Source organism: Ambystoma mexicanum, chromosome 14, assembly GCF_040938575.1.
Source record: "Ambystoma mexicanum isolate Mex_15411 chromosome 14, UKY_AmexF1_1, whole genome shotgun sequence".
Lineage (NCBI taxonomy): Eukaryota > Metazoa > Chordata > Amphibia > Caudata > Ambystomatidae > Ambystoma > Ambystoma mexicanum.
The window spans coordinates 406,989,964-407,002,000 of NC_090940.1; the positions used below are offsets into that span (position 1 = coordinate 406,989,964).

The 12,037-nt window shown below is 46.7% G+C and overlaps 1 protein-coding gene across 6 annotated transcripts in view; it reads left to right on the plus strand.

Moving 5' to 3' along the window:
• The window catches only part of BAHD1 (bromo adjacent homology domain containing 1), an 841,837-nt gene that overhangs the window by 766,643 nt on the left and 63,157 nt on the right, over positions 1 to 12,037 (plus strand). For all 6 annotated transcript variants that reach the window (XM_069637539.1, XM_069637538.1, XM_069637541.1 and 3 more), the window contains one exon: positions 4,498 to 4,574. In XM_069637539.1, coding sequence (XP_069493640.1) covers positions 4,498 to 4,574 — 77 coding nt within the window. The remainder of the gene's footprint in view (positions 1 to 4,497; positions 4,575 to 12,037) is intronic.

Sequence of the window (12,037 nt, forward strand, 5' to 3'; positions counted from 1 at the left end):
CCCATTGCATGCCACATAACCCTCAATCCAGGGTCCAATCACAACCAAACACCCCCTCAGGTGGAGAAGAGTTGTGAGGAGGTTGGAGCGGAGTGGACAACATTGAGAGAGAAAGCGAGTGGGGAGGATGAAGGAAAGCCCTCTGTAAGACTAGTGCAGTGAGCCGGAAGAACTGAAGGCCCTTATCATTAGTGGCTGGGGGAGAAGAATTAAGGGGTTGGGCATGTACCACTAGAAAAAAAAATCTAAGGAATTTCTGGTGGGCCAATCTGGTCCAGAGCATACTCTAGAACCAGAAGAAAGGGGAGATAGAACACATTGCAATCTCACTGATGGTGAGGGAGGATATTGTAGGTGGGGGACAGCAAGGGAGTGCCCAAGGGATTTGACCAGCAGATCAGGTTCTACCAGAGTTCTCCTCTGAGACCACAACTCAGAGTCTGATCTGAAAAGGTACTATCACTTCAGCCTTAGGAGGAAGTTCAGGCATTCCACCAGCCTGAGACGTGTTGGCCATGAAGGTCTAGACCAATGTTGACTATTGACAAGGGTTCTGGACCCCCTCAAAACCACAACCCAGTGGCAAAGGACAGGTTCATCTAGACGTCCACCCATGACGAGGACATTCCCTGGAACCTTGTGAGTGACTCTATACTAAATGTTGATTCTTTTAAAGACTGCAGTACACTTATAAGTTTCCTTTGGTGATTTAAACATTCCACCCCCACTATCCCTCAAGAGGACTCTGGGAAAGGTCCCACCTGCATTAAGCTAATTTGATGTATTTATTTATTTTCTTTATCGTCAGCCATTCTACAGCTAGTGACTTCCCTACGCTGGCCTTTCCTGCACCGCTTTACTCCCTGTAGGATAATAAAGTGCTTAGTTTTCATGACTAAACGTGTCTTCTGTTCAAATCAGCACACTCTCTGACACAGCATATACTAGTTTGCACATTTCCAGCATCCTCTCGGTTTGCCATTGCACAATCTTTGGTGTACTTTAACTGCGCTGTTGCATGATTGCAAGTTATGCACAGTTTGCTATTAAACAATTCAAGCTTCAGAATTCCAGTATATGTTCACTCTCCGGTGGTGGTCCCGCTTGGATTAAGGTGATTAAAGGCCCGCACCCACAAATTTGGTGAGCCCGGTTGGAGCCCAGGCTTTCTGAGACATTGGCAGTTTCTGTCTGCACCACTCTGCTCCGGCACCTCACTTCGGGGACCAGTCGTCTGTTCACGGTGAAAAAGAGAGGGTTGCGGAAACTGTATTGGTTAATGGTCCGTCTGCTCCCTGCAGGCGTGCTGCCTTTGCACAGCTGGGCAGGACGACTTGACGGAGCATCACATCGGAGTGCTTCGGGTTCCCGTGAGTGCACGCTTGGGGTGTAAAGCAAGAGGGGAAATGGCTGTAGTTCCTTTGATTTATGGGGTTTGGTAAGGGTAGACTTGGAGTGCGTGTGTGAAATTAGTTGAGGTTGCAGGGATTGAAAAGTCTGTTTTTGACAGAGTGATTTAACTGTTCTATGCTGTAAGTCCATTGTATATAGTTTGTTCCTAGTTTGATATTTTAGAGGTGTGGTGGTATCCTACCTCGCATGTCCATTATGAGGTTTGTCCTGAATCCCTTTCGTCTGCTTGTCTGGAGCCCTCACCTGAAGGTGGGGTGGCATCTTATGGTAAGTCCAACCGTAGATACCGTTCTGAAATAGGCCCTTGACATTCTTTTGTATTGGCTGTGCTGGCGGAGCCCTCGCCTCGATTTTCTTGGCTAGTCGAAGTAGTGAAGGGAAACTTCCTGTAGTCAGGAAAAGACGGTTTTGTAGTAGAGAAGGCCGTACTAGTGATGAAGAGAGCAGCAGTGCTGTAGTGGAAAGCATTGCGTCTTTCCTATGCTCTAGTGGTGGGGATATCTCAGAGATGTTGGCCGGCAAAGTGTTTTTTGATAAGATGCTGTCTTTTGTGTAAGATTGAGAAGTAGAATTGAAACAAATGGCTGAGCAAGGTGAGTACGGTCAGTGTTTGGGGGGGAACGACTAAGGAATTGGGTAAAAAGGGAGTTCTTTGGGTGAAACCATTTTGTGCTGCGGGTTCGGCACGGTATCAGGGGTTTGTGAAATACTTTTTTGATAACTTGGGGTGGAGTATGGAGACTCTGTTTAATCATTTGTGTCGGGTTCTTCCTGGCTATAATTCGAACATTTTAAAATACCTCTGGGAATGGCTGTAGGAAACTAAGAGGAAAATGATAAATTCCCGGCCTATCAACATTGTGACTAGATTTCTCTGAAAGTTGCAGCAGCCTTGTGGTAAGCGTTGGGGGTTTAAGCCATAGCCCGGTTGTGGGAAAAGGCTTGGCTCCATGGATAGGAAGCAAGAGAAGCTGCAATTAAAGGCTACCTGTGGTATCAGGCCAGTAACTTGCCAGGCAGACAGCCCATAATTGAATCCTTGCTATGCAGTGGATGCCTATGGAAATCTATCAACATGGATTGTACACTGTTTTGGACCACCAGCACTTCTTGGTAATTATTGATGAGTTTCCTCACTATCTAGAAGTAGAATTCATCACCATCACTCTCACAGTGGCAAATGTTGTTAGTTCGGTGCTAGAACATCTGTTTGCTGTGCATGGTTTGATAAAATCTGAGGTCCGACAATGGAGTGAGGTTTCAAAGTGCTCATTTTAAGCGGTTCTTGGCAGATTATGGCATCTATCATAAACACATTACACCTGGCTGGCCAAGAGCCACTGGAGATGCAGTGTTACCCATAAGCATGGAGGGCCCCTCACTCCTGCCCGCAGCAGGTTCTTGATGGCATAGTGAATGACTATGCATCCATCTAACGGGTGTCTCCATTGGGAATATTTGCGAGCAGGACCAGGACTGTACAGACCAGTCTTCCCACACACTGTGAGCACAGACAGTCAATAGGGAGACGATACATTGGAAGCAAATGCATAGAATTGCTTGAGAAAGTGCATAGCTGAAAACACTAATAAAACAATGTGGGAGCCCGGGTGTAAGTACAAAAAATACACACCCTCCCCACAAATTGAGTTTGCCTTCTTAATCACAACCATGAATGGTGATGGCCAAGAAAGGATCAATGATCCGTGCAAGCAATGGAAAGAGCCATATCACGAAGAACATGAGCTAGCTCAAGGAACTGGGAACAGAAATGTACATCGTGGTCAAGTGGAAGTAGATGATGGTGAGGCATGAAGGACTTGGCAGCATTGACGATACCTGGCTACTGGTTGATACATCGACTACCAGAGGGGCACACATCCAGGGAAGATGAAGGGGGAAAAATCAATGGAGATGCCCAAGCCGAGTGGCAAGAAGAGTCCCTCAAAGGTTTCACAACTACCTACTAGATAACCTACATAGTGACAACAGGGGGGATTTTGTGATGAGGAATGCATCACATGTCAGTGTCGCAATAGCCGGAATGATGAATTAGGTGTCATCAGAGTGTGTTAATATAGACTGTGGGTCGGCACTAGACATGGCATAGATAATCAACCAGCATGTACGCGTATGTCTGTGGTATTTGCTGCAGGTGCCATGGCCATTAATATCTGGTTGATAGACATTTCATATAGCACAAGTTTTAAATCTGAGAGAGGCAAGATTACTGAGCAGCGTTATCGAGACTGACGCTGGAGGGATCTAGTAACCTTCATTTTGGTGGGTTTCTGGTTCTGCTACACCATAACCAGGTCAGCTGATGCTCCATCATGTCTTTCAATTATACAAGTTTCCAGACTGCTGTTGGATTTTTAAATTTCACATGACTTTGCAGATTGGAAGGAGTATATAGTAATGACAGACCTTAGTCCTCATTACGGGTTCGGTGGTAACCTGCCAGTGCTACCGATGGGTTGCCGCCGAACTCTTAACACTATTTCGCTGCCTGATATCCCGTTGACACCGTGACATTACAAGTCCCGGCGGCCCGAGAGATCAGGTCGGGGAAAGTGTAAGTCTGCATTCCCGTGGAGACCCATAGGACTTTATGGTAATGGGGACACGGAAGCACTGGCACTGTTGCAAACGATGCCAGTGCTACTTTGAAAACAATGCCTGCAGGGGCCGATGCCCCTGGCATGTCAGAACTACTGGGAGCAACGTCCCCTGCAAGCATACACGTCTTCTGGCAGTCCGGAAAGGGTACTAGTACGTTGTTAACGGCACCCTTATTTCCGGACTGCCAAGCTTGTAATGAGGCCCCTTATGTCCTGTGTTCTTGACCGTCCAGTGCACTGTCTTCTCCTTTAGTTTGTGCAGATGTGATCACTGTGGCTGCTATACGATACGGAATATAGTGTCTCACACTTTTAGCGGTAACAAAACAAGATGCATGTAAACAATTGATATTTTAATGTTGAGTAATAAACAAATGGGACTTTGTAAAGATTGTCCAGTGTAAAAATGACATGTTCTCCAGCTGCTAATTTTGTCTGATTACCTTGAATTTTGTCTTTGCAGGAGAGCTGATGATGAGTCTTTTCTGGTACTACAGACCAGAACACACTCAGGGAGGACGGAATCCCAGCATGCATCAGGTATGCAGTCTTTTTGCATCGCTATTGGTAGTAGGATTTTAAATTGGTTGAAGTGTTATATTGCAGCCAAGGCTTTAGCTTCTAGGTCTTGAGTTGACAGTTTCCTGTGCAGGTAAAGAATGCATACTATGGGGTGACATGTCAGCGTTATGGAATTCACTTACTCCAAATATTAGAAGCACACCAAACCACATAACTTTCCATTCTCTCTGCAAGAACTATGTTTCTATTCCACTTTTCCCATGTGATTAGTGGCAAAGTGATTTTTACTTTTCTGCTAATGTCACCACGTAAAGTAGATAATAGATTCTTGTTTATTGGGCTGGGTTAAAAAATTAAGATGAACATGATTTCCGATCATTTATTTTTTTGATTTATACATGTGCCACATAGAAACAAGGAGTGCATTTAGGGTGCTGGAACAGCGAGAAAAGGGAGAGATCGACAACAAAGTACAAATGCACATGTATAGACTTGACCGATTGAAATGCTGTGAGATGTCTTCCAAGAGAATAGTCTTAGGTGAGTGCGGGTGGGTTAGTTCTCAGTGCAAACTCAGTCATAGGCCCTCATTTTAAGGTTGCCGGTAGGCAACCTCAGCTTTCTGTTTGAGCCGCCCGATATCCCGGTAATACAAGGATATTATGCGCGGTGCAGAAACGGAAAGTTCCCATTCAAATGGATTGTGTCCTCCCACGTATTCCTCATCTTAGATATATTCGCCAGCTTGCTGCTTCTTTCGGAATTTTTTTCGCCAGAGGGTGCCGTGCTTGAGGCCGCGTAGCTTGGTCCCTCGAAGGCCGCCCACGAGCTTCGATGTCATCCGTCGTATAAAGGGCTCGAGCCACTCCCGTTGGTTCGGTTCCATTTTTCCGAGCTTCTGCTTCATGTATCGAAACGGCGCGTCAGTTTTTCTCATCGAGAAATGCCTTCTTCCTCAACCCCGACAACACCCAAGACAGGTTTTAAAAAGTGTCTCAAATGCGGAAGAAAGATGTCCATTACGGATCCTCACCGCATCTGCCTCTGGTGCTTTAGTCCTGATCACTGTGTCGACGAGTGCGGGTCGTGTCAGGCGATGTCGAACAAGGCTCTTAAGGAACGCCAAGGTAAGCTAGCGGTGGGGGAAGTCTTTCAAGTCTGCAAAAAGGCTAAAAGACTCGAGAGAATCGAGAACTAAATCTCGTCATAAGTCGAGGCGATCGAGGTCAAAGACGCTCGAGGAAGTCCTCTTCCTCGTCATCGAAAAAATCAAAAAGGCGACGTCCTAGATCTTCGTCCTCTTCTTCTTCCTTGCCCGACAGAAGGTTAATTTCTTGTCCTTCGAAACATGACTCCCCAAAGAAATGGGGAGGCCTTTAGGGCTTCAATGCTAAAAAATGTTGAGACTGTGGCCCCGACGCCCTCAAAAAAAGTTGTGTGAAGTGCATGCACCTGTCCACTCTAAAGGTGACAGAGGGAAATCCAAAATGTCTCGCGCTAAATCCAACAAAAAGTCGAGGGCGTCCTCGGACGATGATTCTCCAGCACCTCATGAGACTATACAGAAACCTTTGATGCATAAATCGAGGTTGACTGAGGACAAAATGGCATCCTCATCGTCGAAGTCAGCTATCGACTCAACGCGTCCGATGACGCCGTCGAAGCCAAAAATGGCGTCGATACCTTCGAAGCCCTCCTCGATAACCTCAGGGATTCCTTCGAGTGTGTCGAAGCCGGTGTCGATTCCGTTGATGCCTTTGTCTGGGAAATCTTTCATACCGGTTCCCAAGACGACAACTATGGCTAAAGCTATGTCATTTCCACCTTTACCAGAAAAAAATGTCCACCCTCAGCCCAGGCAAGAATTTTTTAATCTGTCTATTTTTGAGGAACAAACCTGTCAGACCTTTATGACTGCCTACAATCGGCCAGTGGCCTAGATACCTCACCTGAGGTAGATGTTGAAAGGCCTGACCCCGCAGACCATGCTGAACAGGGGTATAGGAACCTCATGGGAAGAGTGATAGATTTTATGGGGTGGAAGTCAGTGTCCCCAAGATATGACCAAGACGACTTAAGATATAATATTGATGAGGGAACCTCAGAAAGACCCAGTCCTTCCCTTCCAAAAAGCTCTTCAAAAGAGAATTATGCCAACTTTGGAGACACCTGAATCTCTACCAGATGTAAATAAGAAATTTGTAGGAGAGTATAGACCTGCTCCCTCGGATCCAGAATATTTATCTAGGCACCCCTCGCCTGAAAGCTTGGTGATTCAAGCTGCGACTGCGAACACAGTCGGCCTATCCCTCTATGCCCCCTGACAGGGATGACAAAAAGATTGATGGCTGGGCGAGGAAGGCTTTTACTTCTGGTAGTATGGCCCTTAAATCTACAAATGTGACTTGTACATTAGCTAGGTTCACTTACACCCTGTGGAGCTGTTTAGATGCAGCGGCTGATCACATCCCAGAGGGTGAGGAGCGGGATGGTTTCCTGGCGATAGTAAAGGATGGGAAGGAGGATATGGAGGAGTGCCTCAAGTCAGGACTGGATACTGCAGAGAGTATAAGCAGATCCATGGCATCTAGCGCAGACTTGCATAGATTTGCATGGCTAAGAAAATCTGGTTTTGCATCTGATGTACAATCCAGATTACTCAATATGCCTTTTGACGGCTTGAGGTTGTTTGGCAGCAAGGCGGACGAGAGCTTGGAGAAGCTGCAGACCTCGAAGCGGCAGCAAAATCACTCAGCGCTGCTATAAGGCAACCTCAGCAGCACTCTTACTCAGGGTCATCTTCCTGGAAGAGTCACCCTTTCTGCTTCTATTCCTCCTTTGGAAAAGGCAGAGGGCAGGCAAGTCAGACGGGACAACAAAGAAAACCCTTTTGTGGTGGAAAAGGGAGAGGTGCTAGATCAGTCACAGCAGCGGCTACTACTTCCTCGGCCACTGCTGCAGCTGCTGTGAAGCCACTTTGAGGCCCTAACCCACAAGACCCAGGTGGGAGGCAGAATCACGCAAGTATCTGGATGAATGGCGGGGCATTAAGTCGGATGCCTGGGCACTAGAGATAGTGACCCATGGTTACGGTCTTCCTTTTCATCAAAGGCCTCAAGATCATCCACCGGGAGCCAACTCCGTAAAAATTCTAGACCCGCTCCTTGTGCAGGAGATTTTAACCCTGCTAGAGAAAGGTGCAATAGAACATGTACCTGTAGCGGAGAGGAACAAGGGTTGGTACTCCCCTTATTTTCTCATTCCCAAAAAGGATGGAGGATTGAGACCCATCCTGGACTTGAGAAATTTGAACAAATTCCTCAGGAAGGACAAGTTCAAGATGGTGACCCTTTCTCAGATCCTTCAGGCTCTTCAGCTTCAGGACTGGCTGGTTTAATTGGACCTTCAGGATGCTTACTTTCATGTACCAATCCATCTCAAACACAGAAACTATCTGAGGTTCGCAATTGGCGGATCTCACTATCAGTTTCGAGTTCTGCCATTTGGGTTGATCTCCGCCCGAGGGTCTTCACCAAACTAATGGCGGTAGTGGCAGCGAGGCTCAGGAGGGAGGGGATTCACATCTACCCTTATCTGGACGATTGGCTAATCAGGGCAAGTTCACCCGAACTGGCCCAGGGACATCTGGCCATGACCTGTCACTTCCTACACAAATTGGGCTTCTCCCTCAATTACAAGGAGTCACAAATGATTCCGAGCCAAAGACTCCAATTCATCGGAGAGGTCCTGGACACCACCTCAGGGAAAGCCTCGCCTCCCGAGGAAAGAGTTCACCACATTCGGCAGATTGTAACAACATTTCAGAATGGTCAACATCTACCAGCATTTGACTTCCTAAGGTTGCTAGGCCTCATGGCATGCTGCATTTTTCTGGTGCCAGAGGCTCGACTGAGGATGAGATCCCTTCAATGGGCCCTCACAAGTCAATGATCCCAGTTTTCAGGAGAGATGTCAGATCTTCTACAAGTCCCGTCCAAGGTGGCTCAAGATCTCCTATGGTGGGCTCACAAGGAAAATATCCTCAGAGGGGAACCTTTTTGGCAACCATGGCCGGAGATAACTGTAGATACGGACGCCTCACTCACAGGGTGGGGAGCCCACACCAACGATCTGACAATCAGCGGTCGTTGGACTCCATCGGAGTCCAAACTACACATCAACCTTTTGGAGCTGAGGGCAATCAGATTAGCGCCAAAGGCCTTTCTGCCCTCTGTACAGGGAAAGAATGTCCTGATAATGACGGAAAACACAGTGGCCATGTACTACCTCAACAAACGAGGAGGCGTAGGATCACTCCCACTGTGCAGAGAGGCAATGCAGCTCTGGTTCTGGGCACTGCAAGAAGGAATCACTCTGTCGGCAGTTCACCTAGCCGGAGAGCTGAACACGGCGGCAGACGCTCTGAGCAGGCAGAGCACAGTCTCCCACGAGTGGGAGCTAGCTCAGGAAGTCCTTCAAGAGATCTTTGCCCTTTGGGGAACCGCTCAAGTGGATCTGTTTGGACCGGGGCCGTCCGGAAGTGCGATCTGTATTGCTCAAGGGAATTTCCCCCAAGAGGAGCTCTAGGGGATGCGTTCGTAGTGGTCTGGGTATATCCACTCCTTTACGCGTTTCCTCCAGTCCCCGTGATTCCTCATGTAATCAGGAAGTTGAGAAAGTTCAGAAGAACCATGATCCTAATTGCCCCAGACTGGGCCAGGAGGACGTGGTACCCGGACCTTCTGGACATGTCCATCTGCCCTCCAATACGTTTTCCACAAAGAGAGGATCTTCTCTCGCAAGGGGAAGGTCGGGTTCTCCAAGACACTCAACCTTCATGTCTGACTTCTGAGAGGTTGAGATATAAGGATTGGGAACTCCCAGATGACGTTATGGAGAATTTGCTTTCGGCCAGAAGGCCAGCAACAAAATCCTTATACCGGTGTCGTTGGAAGAAATTCAGTAACTGGTGCAGGGATAAGAATGTGGATCCTTTTCAATGTACCACTCCCATGGTGCTTTCCTTTTGATTACATTTAGCCAACTCGGGGCTCCAAGTTGGAACTATTAAAGGATATTTGGCAGCGCTATCTATCTTCAAGCGCTCCTCAGAAGAAGTTTCATATTTCAAAATGCCTTTAGTTATCCAATTTCTTAAAGGGTTAACAAATACATTCCCTCCTACACCATTCCAAGTTCCCATTTGGGATTTAAATTTAGTCTTAACATGTCTTGTGTGCCCCTTTTGAGCCTTTAAATTCTTGTCCTTTAAGGCCCCTATTTTAAAAACGGTTCCACTAGTGGCTCTAACTTCAGCCCGAAGGGTGAGTGAGTTGCAGGCGCTCTCTTGCAAGCCTCCTCACATGGTTTTCCACAAGGATAAAGTTGTTTTAAAGGTCAAGCCTTTTTCCTACCTAAAATAGTTTCGGACTTTCATCTGTCACAGAAAATCACTTTACCATCCTTTTATCCTCCTCCGCATGCTAGTAAAGATTCCACAGACTAGACCCTAAAAGGGCTCTGTTTCTACATATCTAGACTGGAATGATTTAGACCAACAGATCAGTTGTTTGTCGGTTACACTGGACACCAATTGGGCCTTGGTGTGTCCAAGCAAACTATATCCAGATGGATTATCCTAGCAATATCTGAATGTTGCAAATTGGCTGGTAAGGAGCCTCCACATGGTTTAAGGGCTCATTCAACCAGGGGCATAGCAACTTCCAGGGCTCTTCAGAGGGGTGTCCCAGTGCAAGACATTTGTGCTGCGGCCACTTGGTCATCAATGCACACTTTTACAAAATATTATTGTTTAGACACCACTTCTTACCAAGGAGGCCTTTTTGCAGAAGCCGTCCTGCATTCTGTCCATAATTGAAGAACTATGGTACTCCCTAAATTACAACTGCTATGGGAGTCTATCTAAGATGAGGAATACGTGGTAGGACACAATCCATTCGAAGAACAAGTTACTTACCAACTGTAACGTTCTTTCGACTGGATGTTCCTCCCACGTATTCCTCATCGACCCTCCCAACCTACCCCTCCGTACAGTTCTTAGGCTTGTTGCACTTGTACTTCCTTAAGAGACTGACATCTGCGGACACAAAATACAACTGATGCGACCAATAACATTGAAAAAACAGAACTGAACCAACGAGCTTGGCTCGAGCCCTTTATACTACGGATGAAGTTGACGCTCGACAGCGGCCTTCGAAGGACCAAGCTATGCAGCCTCGAGCACAGCGCTCTCTGGTGCAAAAATTTCCAAAAGAAGCAGCAAGCTGGTGAATATATCTAAGATGAGGAATACGTGGGAGGAACATCCAGTCGAAAGAACGTTAGTTTGCAAGTTACTTGTTCTTCCTGTGGAGTCCCACATGACTCCATGGGAATGGGAACACTGAAGCACCGGCACCATTCGTAACGGTGGCAGTCCTTCAGTGAAAAATCTGTTGGTAGGGGTCTGAACTACCGGCAGGAGCCCCTATCGGCAGACTCTGAGTGACCCGGCCCAGAAAAGGTGCAGGTAACCGTTGTTACCAGCACTTTTTTCCAGACTGGGTCACTCATAATGAGGGCCATAGTGTAGAGGCGACTGGTCCTTCTATTTTAGTTGAGTACAGAATTGATCAGGGTTTTGTTATTCTTTCAGCATCAGGGTGAGGTTATAACGCAGGGTAGGTCCTTGGACAGCTGGACTTCTGTGTCCAATTTTCCTTTTTCGTGTTAGGGCCTGTTAGGAGTATTCTACTAGCACCTGACTCGTTGTCGTGCATGTTCACAGTGCAGGATAAGAGTTGTAGAGTATTTTGATACTTTTTCCTAGTCGATATTGTGTTTCTTTTGGACAAAAGTTTAATCTGGCTGCCCTGTTCTGGGGGGGATGTATCGGTTTCATCTGATATTTGTGAAGACTAAGGGAGACTGTACCTCCGTATTGTGATTTGTTCCCCGTTTTTGAAGACTTTTTTCCAGAAGGTGTAGCTGGAATTGGCCCTTTTAGTCGGGGCATTGATTCGAACATTGAAACGTTTGGTATAGTTAAATTGGACTCCTGGATTTTTGGCACTGAATGAAATTACGAGTGGAGGTCCTTGGTTGCTTGGTAAGGTGAATGAGATATGAAGGATTTATGTCGTAGCAATGTTGTCAGTTTTGGTTGGAATAAAACACTATTTTCTGCCATGCTTGACAAAGCCTTCTGAGATGTGTGTGTTTGTTTATTGATTTGATAATGCGCACCAAATCCTTAGGTAGCTGGGCGCAGCAGTACAAGAAGTCTCGAAGCTTACAGTGCCTGTCGCAGGCAGGTACATACATGTGCATACAACATATAATACAGTACAGACATTTGCCATTCGAAGAGCATGGAGGATATATCTGATCATAGATACATGCCAAGGACCAAGCTTAACATTGCGTATACTTAAGGGATGGACAACAGGGTCCAGTGTATAGGTTGCAGTAGTAATGTTAAG